We start from the raw sequence: 19,933 nt of genomic DNA, 5'->3' as shown, positions 1-19,933 counted from the left end.
ACAGGGAATTTCACATCTGAAAACACAGGTGGTGCAGCTGAGTCTCAGAGACGCACGGCCACAATAAGATGAATATTACATAATATATTGGAAAATATTATTAATATTTGTAGGCTGTTTGGTGCAAAACAATTAACAATGAAGAAGAATAAAAAAATATGGTAACTAGAATAAGATATAAGATAAAAATATAGAAGCAATACAAAAATATCAAATGAAAAAAGAATTAAAGAACACATAAAGTATGTAAGATGACACATTTCAGGCTGCCAAATAAAACGCTGCTTTATAGCATGAGGCACTGTTTTATATTTTGCAAACTTTACATTCAGCAAATTATACATATTTCTAATTTAAATATTCACATACTTGTGCTAATTGCCTATTACTGCTTTTCTTTAAATTTGAATTTTTACTTATCTTTACTTACTCATCATATCATACAGACTAATGTGTACTAACTGTTTAGTGTTACTGTATTTGTATTTTCTATTTTTATACTTGTGCTGGTACTTATTACTGCTTTCTATAGACTGTAATAAACCACAATTTCTTCCCAGGGATCAATAAAGTGTTTCAGATTTCTGATCTGTAATTGGACCTGGGACGTCAGTGTTTTTGTTTCTAGCTCAGAGAAGTTTCTCTTCTTGGCGGTATTACGCGTCACCATGCCCTAAACTGTCGTGACGAGGCCTCGAAAAACAGAATCTACGTGACGATTGTTTTAAGCAGCTGCATTTATCAGCAGTTTGATGAATCACACTTAAACCCGATCATAAGATGCTTTCTCCGCTCGAATTGGCGCTGATTTTCCCATTTGAATGATTAATGAGAGCTAGTATGGTGTAGCTCTATATAAGCAGCTTGATGTTTTGAGCACCATAACTAGTAAACAGAACTGGAGATTAATGATCACCATTGACAGTAAATTTATTGTAATAGTACAATATAGACATCATGGTGAATCCTGAACAATGTGCATCATCATTTTAACTTTTTTAACTCTAAACTCACATGATCTTGATACTTTGTTGCAGAATAGCTTGTTGGTCGGCATCAGAACTGAACTCAGAAAAATGTCCTTCTCCTACAGTGCACCTTAAAACCGATTTATCTGCAGAGGAACCTAAACTTGGACACTCTTCCACCACTGCCGAATGTGAAGCGGCCAGGATGAAAATCAGCACCTCCAAATCTGAGGCCATGGTTCTCAGCCGGAAACAGGTCGAGTGCCCCCTCCAGATCGGGGATGAGGTCCTGCCCCAAGTGGAAGAGTTTAAGTACCTCGGGGTCTTGTTCACGAGTGAGGGAAGGATGGAGCGGGAGATCGACAGGCGGATCGGTGCAGCGTCTGCAGTAATGTGGACTCTGCACCGATCTGTCGTGGTGAAGAGGGAGCTGATCCAAAAGGCGAAGCACTCGATTTACCGGTCGATCTTCGTTCCTACCCTCACCTATGGTCACGAGCTTTGGGTAGTGACCGAAATAACAAGGTCGCGAGTACAAGCAGCCATAATGAGCTCCCTCCGCAGGGTGGCTGGGCTCTCCCTTAGAGATAGGGTGAGAAGCTCGGTCATCTGAGGGGAGCTCGGAGTAGAGCCGCTGCTCCTCCGCATTGAGAAGAGCCAGATGAGGTGGCTCCGGCATCTAATTAGGATGAATCCTGGACGCCTCCCTGGTGAGGTGTTCAGGGCACGTCCCACCGGTAGGAGGCCCCAGGGAAGACCCAGGAAATGTTGGAGAGACGATGTCTCTCAGCTGGCCTGGGAACGCTTCGGGATCCCCCGGGAAGAGCTGGACCAAGTGGCCGGGGAGAGGGAAGTCTTGGTTTCCCTGCTTAGGCTGCTGCCCGACCCCGGATAAGTGGGAGAAAATGGATGGATGGACTCTTCCACCATTACAGCTGTACAAATGTCTTATTTCAGATCTTATTTTAACTGACTGTAAATGTTTTTATTATACTTCTACACTATAGCATATTTTTTATCCTGTATTTTTTATTTTTTTTATCAATTTACACCTCTTTTATTGTTTGTTGTTTTGTATGATTTTATTGCTATTTTAACTGCTATGTTTTTGCTTGATGATTGTTTTTAATGTCTTTACTGATGATCGGCATCATTGAAAATGAAGTTCTCCCTCAACTGATTTCCCGAGTCTTACATTAAGGTTTGAATGAATTTGTGCAGCACTCACCCGTAATATTAAGTGCTTCAGTTCATCGTCTGACAGGAAGGAAGGTTTGTAGTTGGCCTCTGTGTACGGGTTGGCAGCACCTGCACACAACAGTAAACACATCACTCACACCTGGAGTAATCCAGATTGAAGCTGCACACAGAACAGCTCACACAGTTTGTAGTCTTCTTTTAGTTAAAGTTATAAGTAGCTTTCTTCAGGTAAGCTGTGAACCCAGAAGTCTGACATGTCTTACTAAAGAGTATTTGCTGTTGTATATTTGTAGAAGGTCAACAGAATTGTTGATCAGAAAACCAATAAATCACTGATTACTTGCTCAGCTGCTAAAAGTCTGAAAACGGTTTAATTCCTCTCAAAAAAGTGGGGAAAGGGCAATCAGCAAATTAATAAAACATTTCTAAAAATATATATTAGAGTTATTAGAATTATATATTTTTTATATATTTTTTTAATTTTTTTTTCCTTAGTTTTTGATCATTTCCTAATATTTCACAGCCCTTTTTAAAAATAATTTTCAGGTAATTCTCTTAGTCACCTTTTACAAATTTCTTAAATGCTGTGTAACGTTTCTTGCCAAGTTATTGCCTTTTCTCCCCGTGTTTTTGAAATAATTAAATAGGTTTTAAGAGGCGTCAGAATGCTGCACGATAAAAAGATATGTCACTTGCACCTGTGTTTTCCCATTAATAAACACAGTAAGCTGCGCCAAAAAGCTGTCACTAAAGTTGTAATTATTATCAAGAAACTTCCCGTATGGCTCTCTGACAGTTGTGTGCAGTATATAGTAGTATGTATGCAGTATTATTTTCAAGCAATCACAAGCCATTTATTGCAGTTTTTTGTATTTTTCTAGTTGATTCTAACCTCTGAGTGTCTTCATGTGCTGGACAGCCATGCGCAGGACCGTCAGCTTGTCTAGTTTGCGGGACATGGCGTTACAGGTGGGCACCAGTGACGCCAGCTCGTCGATGAAGCTGTTCATCTTGTCCCTGCGGCGCTTTTCGATCTGGCTGTGAGCCTCTCTGTGGAGGGAGAAGCATCAGACATGAACACGCGGTGATCTCACACCTATTACAGTCTTTTTTTTATCTTCTTGTCTGACTGGCAGAAAACCAAAGTGAAGAAAATCATTTTGGTCGCGTTTCACCTGAAAGAATCCTAAAAGTGCACGCAGCAGGAATGCAAGATAGTTATCCTCCAGTGGGCTGAATTCTGGTGCTGTGGATTATCCATCAGCTCAGAGTCCTATCTGACATGATATCAATCACGGAGCTCAGAACATGCTGCTCTTAAAAGATAAAAGCCTGAGTGTTGAGTCTATCCTGCGGGACTGTAAGGACACGTCCGCGGGTCTGTCCTGTCGTCAGTAGCTGCTGCTAAAAGGGAAACTTCTCTCCACGCAAGAGAAAGAGAGCTTGTCACCAGCCTTTAGGTATGCTCTTACAGTCCCTTAGTTCCACATAATGCTCCAATCTATACACTTCAATGTATAAAGTTTCTTATTATCAACGTGCACAAAGCTCTCTCTGTTCCACGTCACACAGAGGGACATTTAATTCATGTAAGAGAGAGTCGAAGGCAAGGGGGGAAGTAAAGTTAAGTAAGTGAGAACAGAGGAGAGTTTTTACCTGGCATTCTTAATCCGGCCCTGTTGGTCACTGCAAAGACAGACAGAGAAACAGTTTTAAATTTAACTGCATTTCTATCAAAAGCTTTCGGTATTGTGCCTTTGAATCAAAAGTACCGCCTACAAACATGTACCTAGACCCTAGATGTGTTAAACATTTTCACAGGGTTTTTGACACTTGCTGCCCCATCCAGCAGCACTCGTTCACCAGTGATACAGAGAGACATTTCCCACCAAAATTAGCACGTGCACACTGGTTTTTCAAACACAGGAAACCCCCCATATATAGGCGAAATACTGCATTCCCACTGCCAGTGAACACACCGCTGCAGCAGTGGAATCCGCCTTTCTGTCAGCTTGTGTGTGTGTATGTGTGCATTCTCACTGCATTAAAAGCCAGATCTTAGTGGGTGTTAACAGGATTTTTGTGCAGTGGGAGCGAGGCTAGAGTGAAGTCTTTATCCCGTTTATCATCCGTAGATGGGCTGCACGGCAACAATTTTAAGAACAAAAAAGAGCAGGCTGGAGTAAGAGTCTTTTTCAAAGGATTTCTGCACTGACTCGTTGTCAGGCAAGAGGGGTTTAATGCTGCTGGAGCGCACAGGAATAAAGCTCCAACATGTTTTTTTTCTCCAAGTGAGGATGAGAGTAAATGCAGTTCACATAATCTGGTCGCAATTAATCTATATTATTTAAACACTCATAGATCCACTCATTATTAAAAATGCCCATCATCCAAGAGAGACAATAAAAACTAAGGAAATGTTCAAACTTGACATTTTAAAATTTAAGGTGTGTTGATGGATTTATGTCGTCATCTCATACATTGTCTAAAATTATGAGTAAACGTAAGTTGCCAGCAGTCGGCCCAGTGAATTAATGTATTTTTTCCTCAATCTACAGCTGCTGCTAAAGACTGAGAAACATAATTTCATTTTGTAGTTATAGTTTACTGATGTATGAACATCTTATTAAAACAAGCCACAACTCAGAGTGTTGATTCTCTACTGACCAATCAACAGACTACATTCTGGAGTACCAAACTAGTGTGCCAAGTACCACAACAGAGGGGTGATAAAAAATGGGAACGGTAAGAAATGGTTCCACAATGGAAATGCAAAAAATGTTTACTGAACTGAACCGACCTGCTGGTGGAAACACATTTATGGGACAGGAAGTATTTTAAAGAGACAAGGAGGCGACATGGAGGGCGGGGACGAAGCACAGCTCGCCTCAGGATCTCTAACAAACCTCATTTGTTGGTTCTAACAGCATCAAGCTCTTTCTTAAAAGAACAGTTATGTAAAAGAGTAACAATGGGAATCATTTACACCCCACCCTCTACTACACTCCCTAAACAGTTTTCCACCCCACACACCCAGCGGGCCACCAACGTCATCAGACGTTAATTAGGGGTTAGAGCCCAAAGGGCTGACATTTATGATTATATTATCATTGTTATTAAAGTAGTAGTAGTAAAAGTATTATTCAGAAATGTTTTGCAAATTCCCGTGGATGGTACAGCACGCGAAACTTGTAACAATGTTTGGAGGTTGTGTCCAGATGCTGCTCAAGAAATATGATGCTTGCTATAATTAAGGCCCGAAAATTCAATTTTGGAAAAGCCATGCGTCACACCGTATGTCTGATTAACTTGAAATTAGACACACAAGTGCAGCTCAATGAGCTCTACGAAACTACTGCAACAACCACCGAGGTCCCCTGCTGGAAAAATATGCTTGTTGTGTTGATGTTTCCGGTCTTTTTTTGCCTTGTTTTTCTTTCTAGAGTGAACTTCTATAACATGCAAGTGAGGCAGGAGTTTTTGCTCTTGATCTTCTCCTATGCACCTGCCTACCTACAGGTGTGCAGAGGTTTCACAATTTTTCATGCTTTTGCTTCTTTAAAAATCACCAAAAATTACACTTTTTCACAAGGAGAAACTGTTAAAACAGAGATTCTTGTCCAATTTTCCTATTTCCTTGGAAGGTCCTTGAACACGTCATGTGTTATTATAAAGGTTTTTCCAAAACTTTCAGGGTATATTTAGTGAGAAAATCTGCTTCTGATTTGGGTGAAACCAACCCTTTAGTATGGTTTAACTGATTTAAAGGGGAAACTGGAAAATTTGACTCAGGCGGAGTGATTTAAAACTACAGCAAACCCAACAATACTGAAGCTTAAAGGACCTGCTTTATCACCATAGTAACAAAGGCCTCTTACCTTCCCAGTTTATCTTTGTCTGGGTCCATCTCACTGAGGAGGAAAAACAGGAGTATTAGTTTCAACATTAACTTCTAAATAACCATAGCACTTCAGAAATGTTGCAGGCAGAACAGGTTCACTGGGTTCATTAGGTTTGTTTTTCAGTCTACTCAATATTTCATGCAGCAAAATCAATTGTGGGTCATTGATATTTCAGATCTTGATAAATTAAACTTGGTGCTACGTCTATTAACATGGAGTCGTGTTAGAACTTACTCAAATGAGAAGCCATCGATTCTGCAAAGAAACACAAAGTTATTAATTAATTTTCTGTCATCCAGGTAGTGAGAAAATTTAATTTTTAAGAATTTGTGAAACTGGCTGAGAGTGTTTCACAGCACATATGATCCCTCCCTCCTACTTTCCTTCCTGAGGTACTTTTCATTATGCATTCATTATCATTCATTATGCCTGACCTTGCCTTTTTTCCCCTCCTTTGTCTGTTTTATCCTCATTTACTTATTGTTTTCTGTCTTTCTCTCCTTCCTGCTGTCCTTACTGGTAGTCAGTAGTGCTGCCCTTCCTCTTGCGGGTGTAGTCCATGCCAGGCGTGCTGATGGAGCTGGAGATGAGGTCGGTGGAGCTGGGGGACATGAAGTCAGTCATTGTCGACGAGATGTCCATCCTTTGGTCTGCCATCAGGTCATCTGCAGAGCAAAGACAAACATGCGTGTCAACAGAGGAAAATGTAAATTCAGAGTTTATACACATTTTTACCAATAAATTCCCATGAAATTTCCATGACTATGAGTCAAATTTTGAAGACCATTCATCGCTAATCTTTATCAGTTCTTTTTCATTACTAAACATGAGCTTCTTTTAAAAATAAATGTTATTCTTTTTGAAAATAATTAATTCAGAACAGGATTAGAACTGAATATTTAAATATAACGTCAGGACTGTTTGCTATTTATGAGAGGAGAGGAGGTGGTGAATAAAGGGGGAAGCATGTCAATTTTTTTTAGCACTTGTTTTATTTTGGCTTAGGGGAGGATCATAAAACTTAATATGGCTGTATTTTATTTATTTATTTATTTTACTGCTGATTTGCAATTTATTTTTCCTAAAAAAATGTTGCTGATTTTTAATTTTAAAAAGGCAATTTTGTCTTTCTTATATATATATATATTTTTTTTTAAAAAAGCCCAAAAAACTTTATGAGAACATTTTTTTTCTTTAAAAGGTTTGTCCTTTTTTTTGGACTTTTTTTTTTTTAACATTTTAGTGATTTGAGCCACAGGTGTGGAAGGCAAGTTTTCCTCAAAATTTTTTTTTTTTAAAAATCCCCAAAAATTCCACCATATCTCACAACCAGACACTTTAAAAACAGGAATTATCATTGTATTTTTAAATTTCTGACAATCCTTTAAGATGTCATATGTGGCTATACAAATTTGTGAAACAAAATTCCATGACTTTAAGCTTTTGAAAACTTCTCCAAGCCTGGAAATTGATATTTACAGATTCCATGACTTATCCCAGTTTATTCACGACCCTATGAACCCTGTAAATAGCACAGAGAGGACAGTCACTCTTGTACGCTGTGCATGTTCAAATATGTAGTAAACTTGCCAACTAATAACCAAAGCACTTGAAGGATTAGTCATTTTATCTTCCTTGACTGCATGACTTGCTGACAAGAAATCTCTATAAAAGTGAAAAGGTCGAGAACAAATCGGTCCCGGTGGAAACATCGACAGTCAGGCGGGTTTCAGACACATATGTTCCTTAAGAGGAGTCAAAACATCTGCTGTTGTCGCAGGGAGTGTTCCTGTTTACAGGCAGGAGATGATGAAGTCACACTCACCACAGATGTTCATCACAGCCTCTGTGTTAAAATCATCTCCTTCCATCCACTCTCGAGCCCTCAACTGTGAACACACAACAGCATGTTTGCAATTAAATGTCAGTCCCTGCAGCAGAGGAGTCGCTCTTACACTGCGCAACAACTTTAAAAAAACAAAGCACGCACACACAGTTTAGAGTTGCCAGGACACGGCGGTAAACATTGTGGCATCTGGGTCAAATGTAGAGGCAGAATGGACGGGAAGTCACTATTGTCTTGGTAACTGTATGTATGTGTCACAGTTATTATTTTCCAAGGAGATGTAGGTCATGTCATATCAGTTACAAGACGTGCGAGGTGTGTTCCTATTCCTTCATTTCAACCCAGAAAAGTATTTAAATTAACTTGTGGTGATTTCCCAACCAAATGTGACCAAGTTTTAAACAAATCACTTTACTTTAAAGCTATACTACACAGGTTTTCTTAGAGGCAACAGACTCATACAAAAGTAATTATTCTCAATCATCACTTATGAGCTTCTATAAGTGTGTGGAGGTGTATGTATGTGCAGAGACTCTGACGTCTACATGATTTTCTTCTTATCGTACGGCGTCATAACCGGACACAGCAACAAAAAAATGCAATATAGCGAGGCAAAATGCCAAGCACACAAAGCTCATTCAAATATAAAAGTAAATCTGGGTTTGGCTTTTGCTTTCACTTTCGCTGGCGGGACTGTTCACAAACAATAAACAACAAGTCAAACACAGAATGCCTTTAACCCTTTAACTCTTGGATTGACAACAGTTTTCTTTTGCTGTGTTCAGATTTCTTGTGCAAGCATTTAAACTTCAGAAACCTGATAAAATTTGTTTGATTTCTTTTTAAAATATGGGAAAAAGTTAATGACCAACAAACAAATTCTCCGCAATTTACAAAAAAATAAACAAACAAACAAAAAAAAAAACAACCGAAAATTTGCTGGTATGGATTGTTAATTCTTAATTCTATTTTTTTTTTTTGAGAAAATTTTCCAAAAAACTATATTTAGAATTATTCTAATTTTATTTAAAATTATGCAACAAAAACAAAGATAAAAAAATTCTTTACAGCACTTTCTTGGTCTTTGCTTATTTTCTGGAAATATTTTTTAACTTTTATAATTTCTGGCTCATTTTTGGGCCATTTCTTGTTAAACTGCTTGTTTCACTCCTGTGTTTTTTCTAAGAAATCAAGTCAATTTGTACATATTTTAGAGGGTTAAGAGATAACAACTACTTAAGACACTGTAAACTTTAGACTGGCCCTCTCTAAAGGATTTTTCAAACTTAACACTCCACACATAACTGCATGCAATGACAGATTTAACAGTTTTGTTTTGATTGTGTGAGGAGAATAACAATTTGCCAAAACAGCACACCAAAACACTAACAGATTTCTTCCACAAACAACTTAAGTCCTGGCTCTCAAAAGTGGAAATCTCTCAATCTCTTGTGATCAAATGTGACTTTGTAGTGTAAACAAAGATGGCGGAGGACTGGCTTAGTTTTTGCACTACTTTTTACAGAAAATTCACAAAGAAAAGGAAAGAAGTGTGGATTACCAGCAGGTAAAAACATCTACATTAGCCAAGCTTTTAATATAATAACAGCAACAGATGAGAATGCATTAGTGCCAGAGGGCATTATTAGCCTTCAGGTAAGGCTAACTGTCGTCATATAAATCTCTGGTTTATGCATTCAGCTCCCTGGCAGTTCCCACATGAGTCAGACTGATGCATAAGATGAGAGGGCAGCCTTTTTTTTTACTTCAAATACACCTCTGAAATATGAGTGGGAAAAGAGCTGCTTCAGTTACCTGGATAGGAAACTGTAACGGGCCTCCTGGACGGGCCGGGGATCGTCTGGATCAGTCTGGTCTGCTTTGTTCTGATGTGGTCTCAGTCTGGTTTGATTCAGCCTGACCTAGTTTCATCCGGTTTGATGTGGTCAGTCTGCCCCGATATGATCTGATCCCTAAGCAGCAGGTGCAAAGCGTCTACACCTGGAGAGAGACGGAAACAGGAGTTAGCCGAGTGCAAATCTGATCTTTCACAAATCCACAAACCAAAACAAAATCAGAAATTATGAACAAGCACACATACGCATCACGAAACTTGATTAAAAGAAGAATATGGAACTCAAACAGAGAGCTTCTGTTCACGACTACAGACCTGAAAAATGTCAGAACTGAATCTGGGCGAACTGGATCTTTTCCTGATGCTCATTAAAAGGGCAGATGAAAGCTAAAAGATTTTCTCTTTTCTCTGTTTTATCTTGCAAACCTGAATTTGCACGGCAGCTGCTCTTCAATGTAAACACCATAAAAGCATATTGATGAAATCCTCATTAGTACTAACCGCCCTGCCATTCATAAATACTAGAATGGTAAAAGAAGCCCTTATCTTGGAAACGTGTGGAATTTTAAATAAATGTATAACCTAATGTGAATCAAGGGCCTGCTTTAATATTATACACATTACACACACTCCCTATGCACACAAAATTTCAAAATCAAGCTTTAAAATTTATTGTATATTAATATTTTTTTCTACTTTCATTGAGATAATTTTTTGAACAACAACAGTCCTATATAAATATCAAATATTTATTTTCAAAATTTTAATCCTTTAAATGCCAGGTTTTGTCATGATGCCACTATGTTTTTAGAGGGGAAAAAATACAAAAAATGTATTATCTTCAATATACTACATGCTAAGTAGATTTGTTATTGTTGTTGTTGTTATCATCATCATCATCATCATCATAGACTGGTATATGTCAGTAATTTGCAGCAACATTGATTGTGACAGTGTAATTAGTGGAAATAGCATGTGCTTTCTGCATATGCCAAATATATTATAATGATCCCATCAGGTGGAATATAAAATAGTAAAAATTACAAATTCAAAGGCAAAAGCCCAGAATAACACTCAGAAATAATACAAAGCATGTTTTTATGCTTTGATGGCTATGGGATTAAAGGTCGCACTTTGAATGGGTTTCAATGGCGCATTTTTTGCACTACACAGTATAAATGTAACACTTTTGTTTACACAGTGTATTTTAGACTTAATGTCAAAGCTGAGCTGGAAAATCCAAGATTAAACAAAAACATCTTCTACATTTTTGAAGATTGCTGGCTCCTCAGGTGCTGCACTGCTGACAGCTCAGCTGCTTCTGACAATTGTCCATAACATGTCCATGCTATGGCTCTCAAGCATTTTCACTTAACACATATGCAGTTTTTAAAACTCTTAGCAACTTCTAATTCTCATTTACAGGCAATGTCCCCGATTTGATTTTGGGCATAAAAATGGACTGCTCTCTAGCATGTTTGCTACTAAATGATGATTCAGGGCAGAGCTTAAACCACACTGAAAGGCAGCCATGGCTATCAGCATGCACTGTAGCTAAAAAGATGCTGGCAGTTTGGTGGCAACCACCACACACTCTTTCTATTCAGCAGTGGAGTTACTGAATATAAATATAGATTGTATCTGTGGAGTTCTCTGTTGCTAGGATGAATGGGGCAGGACGAGTTTTGTTTGAGGCTAGGAAGGAGGCACTCAACTTAGCTAGAAATATGGTGTGAATTTGTATTCATTTTTGTCTTCATTTTTATTCTATAATGCGAAAAAACTTTGTACATTAGGAATGCATGATAATATCGGCACATAATCCCTAATGGCCAATTTTGGCTTTAAAGTGAAATATCATAATCTGACAACATCCTTATTTCTGTCGATATCACAAATCCATATTTTTTTTCATTGACAACATGAACATTTACAACACATCAACCCTAATTTGAAGTATTTTTTACTATTTCCTTTAGGGCTGCTCCCTGAAAGCCAGAGATTTAAATCATCGGTCTGAGACCCTCAGTCCACTGAGACACCTTCAAGTCAAACAGCCGTCTTTTTCTGTGCAGTGCACTTCTGTGGACGTTTTGGTGCCAAGATTTTGCTGCTGAGTGAGTGCTCTTGACTTTCACATTACTCTTTGGTACAATGAGGTGCTGCAGACATGCAGGCAGCAGCACAGAGGAGAAGAGAGGAGAGACCTTCTACTTAAAAGAGGTGAATTTACAGCTCACACCAACTTAAAATGATACAGTCTCTGGCACTTTAAAACTTTGTATGAAAATCAAAACGAATCGTCCAATATTCGTATTGAACCGCCAAATCTGATCGACTGGCATAATTCTGAGTCAGATACAGCTCTAGTTGCTACTGTGCATATATCAGCCTGAAAAGTTGGAATTAAGTAGCGCACTCGCTGTCCGGAGCTGTATTAACGTTGCCGGTGAAATTTCAGGAAGGTACGACATATTACATACTGCCCAAGATTAAGTAGTAGTATACGATGTACAACAATAGTCATCAGTTGCATGCACCAATTTGCCAGTCAGACAAACAAGAAGCAGCCTAATCAATAAAATCTTAAATACACGTAAACAATCTTGCATTCTTAAGAATGTCACACTGAACAAGCTTCATGTAGAAATTTAAAGCCAGTCTCAAACCGTTACTCATTCCTACTAAGTTTCGGGAAAAAAACTCTTGGAGGGCCATGTAAATGTTTAATGTACAGTACAAACAAAATGCAAAGCTCAAGAAGCCCCGTCAAAGTGGCAGGCAGCGGAGTTCTAGGTCAGGACGGGCTTGGTGAGCCAGGCGGGGACAAAGCTCTGGGCTAGAGGGGGAAAACCACTATGTCATGATTGAACACTGAAAGGAACTGGTGCTGGAGTGGAAACTGGGTCAGCCGGTCTCTATGGTCTCAAAACCAGCCAGCCTCAATTTCCATCCACCACCTACTTCTACTTCGTCAGTGAGTCAGCAAGCCATTCAGCTTTGTTTCCCTGTTCTACACTTTACACCCACTCAGACAGTCTGCAAGCAGCCAGCAAGCCTGTTCATGAACCGCAGAGACGTCCAGGCAGCCGCACAGTCGCCAAAATCAAAAGCACTTAAACTCCAGTGATGGAAAGAAATTTGAAGTGGGAGATTTTATTAATCTGTCAGTATGTTTACATGATGTTAGAAAAAGTCGAATTATTGTGCTAGTCGGACTAAAACTGGACTTTTAAAATATATGTAAACGTGTTAGTCCGACTGAAATTGTACGAAATTGAATCGTTTCGTGCGTCGTGTGAACACTTCAGTCGTACTTCAACTGGGCCAGGTGTTCTGTGCATGCTCCCAGTCACTGTGCTGGCCTCCCTCGGTGGTTAGGGATAGGGACTGTGCGTTATTTCTGAGATGGGAAGGGGTGCTGCAAAAAGGCCAGGCTTTTTTTTTTTAATTTAAGCACTGAGGAGGGACTTCTTTTAGATTTTGGCTTAGGGCATACAACTTTAAATGGTTGTTTTTTATATTTATTTTAAATCAATGAAGGCAGTTTGCTCAGCACTGTTTGATTGTATGTACCCGACGCAATGGTTTTCTACCCAGAAGTTATTGCAAATTGACAGTTGTGACAATGATTCAGTCTACAATGTGGACTGTGTAAATAGCATAGATCTATTGCATCTAGCTGAAGGGAAGCATATCTCCACCTACTGTGGTGGATACAGACAGACTTCAGTCAATAAATTGATTCTCCCCTGGTGCTTGTATACTGGGGCAAGGACAGCAGTCCAGTTAAATGACCTGATCGTGCTATAACTGTAGCTCGACTCAACTGTGCACGTAAACATATTGAGTGTTGATAGCAAACCTTATCAGATTATTGGGAATGAAGGAGTGTGATAACTCAAACTGTCAAACCAAAGACCACACTTTTCTCTCCCACTAATTCAAATCACCTGCACCTCGTTAATTCAACCACCTGTGCCTCATCAATTCAATCACCTGCTGTGATCTGTATGGGTGTGTCTAACCGCTCCTCTCCCTGTTCTTCTTGGTTCTCAAAACCCTTCCCACCAAACCATCTTTCTCAGCAGGGCAGCAACTGTCTCAGCCGCTGGCACCATCACCTCACAACAAGGTGGTCCTGGCTATGAGCCCCTGGGGGATTACGCAGTGCAGAACTCATCCGGAAATGACCACCACCTCTCGGTTCATACACACTCCATCCTCACCACGACTCTATCTGAAGCATCCATCTCCATGAAGCCGATCCCCCTTAATCCCTCTCCTGTCCCCTATCCCCATCATTCCATCACAAGTCGCATTTGCACTGCCTGTTCAAGGCGAGAATGTCACGCCATTATGCCACCTAACAGTACTGTAGAGGAGGGACAGGAGGTAAAATAGCACCTATATGAGGTCTTTGCAAAACATGTTATGTGTGCAACCCACCACGGGAGATTTTAAAAGCAGCTGTTACCAATAAGCAGCAAATTAAAAGAAGAGCACTGACCGTAAATGTCCTTAAACTGGGAAAACAATGAGATTCAGGAGCTCGTTACCCTCTGGGAGGAGGACGAGATCAGCAGCCATATAACAGAGAAGGTAAATGATTGTGATTGACATGTTATACCTTTGTTACTGCTTATAAAGCGCTGCCGATGTATACAATATATGTCACACTAAGGCCGACACTGTTGTGTAACATGTAACGCCCATCATGCCTCTTGTGATCGCGGGATGCTGCGATGCAGTGTAAAATCACAAACACTGGAGCAGAATGATGCCACTGTCGCTCAATTCTGTGTAAAAATGCAGGGGCGGTAAAAAAGGGACTTTATTGTGGCCCTATAGCGTGATCTCTGGAAAGCCGCTTATGATAGTTCATTGTGTGACCATGGCAACCACAGAAACTACACCTACCAAAACTCTGATTTAACTGGTATCCGAGTTCCCTTAATGCCAAACCTTTTTTATCATCAGACAACAGACAGATCAATTAGGAGAAACAGTATTGGAGCAACATCAGCTACAAAGTTTAATTATCTGATTCCAAAAATGTCCTCTATTTTTAACTTCAATATGCTCGGTTTAAGGGATAGTTCCCCTAAAAATGAAAATTCAGTCATTATCTACTCACCCTCATGCCGATGGAAAGTTGGGTGAAGTTTTATAGTGCACAAAACACTACCGGAGTTTAACGTGGAAAAGAGTGTCACTCATCTCCCGAACAGTTGAAACAAATGTTGAGGATTCAAACATTGAAAAAATACATAATAAAACCACAAAATGCCTCCATATTGCTCGTCTGAAGTAATGCAAGTGTCCTGAAGCCCTGACGTGCCATTTTGTTTGGAAAACGTCAGTGGCATCATGTTGTTAGCCATGTCACCTGTAGCTGCTAGTGTGGGAGCCGTGTCCACATATGTGCGCTCACACAAGACCAACGGCAGCTCGCTGTATCTGCACACCAGTATTCACATGCTCCAAGCCTCCCCCACACAGAGAGAGACTTATGGAGTTTACAGCAAGCAACAAGTCCCTTTGTCGGATTTAAAACTACTGTGTGTGTGTGTGGGGGGGGCTTCCAGGTAGCATAAAACACTGGCGTGCAGATACTGCGAGTTCTCATTGGTCTCCCTCAAGTGCATATACGTAAATGCGGCTCCCACACTAGGAGCTACAGGCTAAAAACATGACGCCAGTGACATTTTTCAAAACAACTTGGCATATCAGGGCTTCAGGACACTTGGATTACTTCTGATGAGCAGTTTGGAGACATGTTGTGATTTTAAGTATTTTTTCAACATTTGAGTCCTGGTCACCATTTGCTTCCATTGTTTGGGAAATGAATGCAATGCCTTTTCCCTGTGAAACTCCAGCAGTGTTTTGTGGACTATAGAACTGCACCTGACTTCCATCAGCATGAGGCTGAGTAGATAATGACTGGATTTTCCATTTTGGGTGAACTCTCCTTTTAGCTGTAAGATAAGATTACAGTAGGTGAACAGTGGATAACAGCAGTTTGTGCTGTGCAGGCTGTTAAAGTCAGAGGTAACCTGGAGCCACCTGTCTGAATGTACGAGTACGAATGTGCAAGGCCTTGAGAAAGGAAAATATATGCCATAACCAAAAACCTTTTATGAGGCCAATAATGCACCATTTTAATGATGGTTTTCAGTCTCACAAAGTTCACAGCTGAGAGCAAACAGTATGTTCTAAAGTGCAGAGTGAGCTTATAACGACACACACAAAAACACTCAGGCTGTTGGAAAGAATTTCATGAATTGTGAGTCAAATATCAGGGGTGGGAATTGAAAAGATTATATTGATACCAATGCCATTACTCGTGCTGTTTATCGGTCTGATTTTTAACAATTCCCTTGTTGATTTCCGATCAATTTTCTGTGAGGGAAACAGGAGGCCTTCACAGGTTTTCAGCATCAAAGAAACTGTTTTCTTATCTTAGTCTAAACACAGCACAGAAACAGAGTAAAAAGGCATGAAGCTGTGCAAAAGCTCCACTGTTTAACTGTTTTCTCAGTCAAAATAATCCGCTAGACTGCCAGTGTGGCGCGAATATTATTATACCATAAGATATTTACACTTAGTAAAAGACATGCTGCTCCATTGGGGGCATAGAGTGTCAAACACGAGGCATTCCTGGAATTTAAACTCAAGCTGTGAGGTTTTGACCCAGTCTTGTTTTTTGTGTTTTATGATCATGGAGAAAGTCTTTCAATAATTCTGAAAATTCAAAAATATTCCACTCTAAAGTATCTTGCTACAAATAGCATTTTCATTTTCTTCAGCGCTATTAAATACCAATTAAAAAATACTAAAAGGTAATGGAAATATGAAGGAAGGAAAATGAATAGCTCAAAAAATAAAAATCAGTTCAAACCTAACTTTATTTAAGTTAGTTTGATGTTAATACCAGGTTTATTTAGGCTGATTATTGCTCCAGATGGAAAGTTGAGGAAATACAGTTAGTTGTAGTTTAGACTATAATTTATAGTCAGAACAACATTTGCCAAACAACAGAATATTTCACAAATCTAAAGGTAAATTCAACACAAATATATTCTAACTAATGTCAATAAATAAAACATAAAATATATAAAGAAATGTAAGTCCTTGTCAGGAACATTGTTTAAACTGGAAATTTTGTCCCCAAAGGAAAACATTGTTAACATCTGTTTTATATTTATCTTTGCAGAATTTAGTATCTTGTCGTTTCCTCTTCCTGAACAACAGGCTGGTAAACCGCGGCCCTGCTGTCTCATCACAACAAACTGTTATCAAAATGTTTTTGTTGCAACATCAATCAATACTGATAAGCACTGATGTAGGTTGCTACCTGCTTATAAGCAATAATAACACTTGTCAGTTCAAGTCTGAAGTTCAAACCGGATGTCTTTCCTGACATGAAACGTTTAACACATGAACTACTGATACTGCTGTTAAGCCAGACTTAAAACGATTTTTGCAGTAATAACAAAACAAGCTGCACATTTAACAATCCAAAAAGGATGACTAAAATGTTTTTTTGTTTACATAATAGCCACTGTGGACTGTAAACCTTTTGAAAAGTGGAGCAACATCACTTTTCTTATGTTGTTTTTTATTTGCCTTTCACAAGTATTTAGGAGCAAATTGGTGGAATTTCTTTAAAAAACATGGAAAAAAGGCATTAAGTGACTTGGTAAGAAAGGTTCCACAAATTGAAAGAAATCAGCAAAAGGTGGCAAAAGAATGACCTGAAATGTAGCTTTTTAAAAAGAGAGCATCAAAATGCCATCCAAAAGCTAGGGAAAATATCAAGAAAGTATATTTAGAATTATTATAATTACATTTTTATATTACATTACAAACAAAATATTTATATTCATAATTATTGTTTATATTTAGGATTTCTATTCTGTTTTAGCATTTTTTTCCAGGTCACTTCCGGTGTTTTTTCTTTTACTTTTCTGGGATTTTAGGAGGTTTCTGGAGTTTTTGGACATTGGGGCTTAGCTAGGACATCTGTCAGGGGTTCAGGGGATGCTACACTGGCACTTTTACATATAACAATTTAAAATAGTAATATAATGAAATAAATACAAGTCACGCCCCAGCCACCTCCCTCCTCTGATAAATAAAATGCTGTCCCTTAGAGGGTTACTTACAGCAGAGGGAGGGTGATTGATTAAAAAACAACAACAACAACAACATTTAGCTTCAGGAGGGGTCAAGAATAAATACAAAACGCCCAACAAGATAAGATAAAATAAAATAAAAATAAAAAATAAATACATGTCAAACCCCAGCCACCCTTTCCTCTGATAAATAGAAGCAATGTCCCTTACAGGGTTATTTATGGTGGAGGGAGGATGATTGATTTGATGACACATTTGGCTTTGAGCAGGTTCACAATAAAACAAAATAAAATAAAATATAATAAATAAATAAATAAATAACGTACAATCTCTAAGAGGGTTTAGATCAGATTTAGGTTGGAGAAAACGCATATCGACGGGGAAACCATCTTCAACACACCTCTTCATGCTTTTCCTTAAACCCAACTTTGGGATCCCCCCGCTGCAAAATCATACAACAAATTGTCCCAGATTGTCTCTCGTGCACAAAAGCAACCAAAGCACCACTATCATGATCATCTTTTGGCAACCGCTGCGGAGACTGCAGAAACCGAGCGGTCGCCACATTTCCACTGCCAGTGCCAACACTGTGTCACGATATTTCATAACCAAAGCTGTCCCTGCTGCTGTTTCGACACAACCCGGGTCTCCGCAACCACGCGTTACTGTGTCTTTCACAGCGAAATGCGACGGAGACATGAATAAAATCGCAGCGGGACGGATGCTGTCGAAGAAACGCTGTGCCAGATACCCACCAAGGCCTGTTTACATAGCTAGCATTAGATAGCATTGTTCACTTTAGGTCACGTTTAGTCAACATTTCACGAGCCCACGGACCGGCACCTACCTATGCACGAGCCTCCTCTGACCCCCGGTGATAGCGGACAGCAGTTAGCGTGACACACCGTGGGCGGTTTCCTCACCTTTTATTCATAACACAATTTAGATTAATATTAGCATACAGCTGCTAGCTAAGGCACGCTAACTGTCAAGACCTGGCCAGCGAGCTAACGTCCCTCCTCCTGCTCTAGAAAACTGACAAGACCACGGCGATGTGAAAACATCGACGATATCCATCGCGGATTAAAACAAAGCAACGCCACCGACGAGCAATATCGATGCGCAGAAAGCTTGTTTTCAGTGTGTACTTACAGTAGGCCCAGTGGGGTCGGTCTATCCATTGAAAGTAGCTCGTAATATGTAAAAGCAACTCACACAACTGTGACATAAACGATTCTCGATCGGTGACCCAGTTTCTCTTCACCGTCATGCCTGTCGGACCACTAACCTAGTTTCTCAGCCAATGGCGTTCGCGTTACCGCCGGAGGTGCCGCTACAGCCAATCAGACGCGAGTTCAGGCTGGGAAACTATGATTGACGTGCGAGTCGACCAATCAGAGCCGGTGTCGAACGGAATGCAGAGGCTGTTATGTGTGTGTGTGTGTGTGTGTGTGTGTGTGTGTGTGTGTGTGCGCGCGCGTGTGTGTGTGTGTGTGAAGAGCACTGCATTAGGAGACGTGGTGGGCGGAGGAGCTCCGGCCCTCAATTTCCTCATACTGTATTTTGACACTTTAATTGATTTGTTAATTGAATTATTTTGATCCCAAACTTACATCTGTTGAATGTAGACAATATGGCAAGAATACTCGGCCTTTTTAGTTTTTCTTTGGGGGGCCACTTTTGCAAAATGCCAGAAAGCCCCGGGCCAGTTACAACAGCCCCAATACACAGTGGCGACTGGTCATTAAGGAGAAGGCATCATCAATGCTCAAATATTATTACTTGCCACAATTCATTAGTTATATTACATCATCATTCCAATTTGAAAATCATGTTACACAAGCCCCAACTCCATTTTTAAGTCAAAGCTAAAAACATTACTTTTTTACACCGCCAACTCCACCTCACTACAAGCATAGTTTTAACTTGATTTTAAATAATTTTAAATGATCTTTTTTTTTTGCCATTGCCACTTTTGCCATTTTAATAGTGATTTTAAATCATTCAGTAGTTGATTTTCTTTG

At 39.5% G+C, this 19,933-nt stretch overlaps 2 protein-coding genes across 2 annotated transcripts in view; both read right to left on the bottom strand.

Annotated features, from left to right (window-relative positions):
• Positions 1-1,205, bottom strand: part of LOC121950215 (BTB/POZ domain-containing protein 10-like) — a 20,507-nt gene extending 19,302 nt beyond the window's left edge. The window contains exon 1 of the mRNA XM_042496141.1: positions 1,133-1,205. Coding sequence (XP_042352075.1) covers positions 1,133-1,205 — 73 coding nt within the window. The remainder of the gene's footprint in view (positions 1-1,132) is intronic.
• A 913-nt stretch (positions 1,206-2,118) lies between these two features.
• On the bottom strand, positions 2,119-19,162 carry LOC121950214 (aryl hydrocarbon receptor nuclear translocator-like protein 1). The gene is made up of 9 exons (XM_042496140.1): positions 19,062-19,162; positions 9,732-9,917; positions 7,896-7,959; positions 6,588-6,735; positions 6,305-6,325; positions 6,047-6,079; positions 3,825-3,854; positions 3,061-3,218; positions 2,119-2,276 (listed from the first exon to the last, which is right to left on the bottom strand). The coding sequence occupies exons 3-9, from the start codon at positions 7,939-7,941 to the stop codon at positions 2,119-2,121; spliced, it is 594 nt and encodes a 197-aa protein (XP_042352074.1). The 5' UTR covers positions 7,942-7,959; positions 9,732-9,917; positions 19,062-19,162.
• Between the last annotated feature and the right edge of the window lie 771 nt (positions 19,163-19,933).

Source organism: Plectropomus leopardus, chromosome 11 (assembly GCF_008729295.1).
Source record: "Plectropomus leopardus isolate mb chromosome 11, YSFRI_Pleo_2.0, whole genome shotgun sequence".
Lineage (NCBI taxonomy): Eukaryota > Metazoa > Chordata > Actinopteri > Perciformes > Serranidae > Plectropomus > Plectropomus leopardus.
The sequence above is the reverse complement of the archived record's forward strand: the minus strand, read 5'-3'. Positions and strand labels throughout refer to the sequence as shown.

What these genes read in the sequence shown, in the direction of transcription:
- LOC121950214 (XM_042496140.1), bottom strand. Translation starts at nt 7,941, where the DNA reads ATGGAAGGAGATGATTTTAACACAGAGGCTGTGATGAACATCTGTG. An exon ending in ATCGATGGCTTCTCATTTGA is followed by an intron (nt 6,080 to 6,304) that starts GTAAGTTCTAAC and finishes TTTCCTCCTCAG; the next exon opens with TGAGATGGACCCAGACAAAG. An exon ending in GCACATGAAGACACTCAGAG is followed by an intron (nt 2,277 to 3,060) that starts GTTAGAATCAAC and finishes TGTTGTGTGCAG; the next exon opens with GTGCTGCCAACCCGTACACA.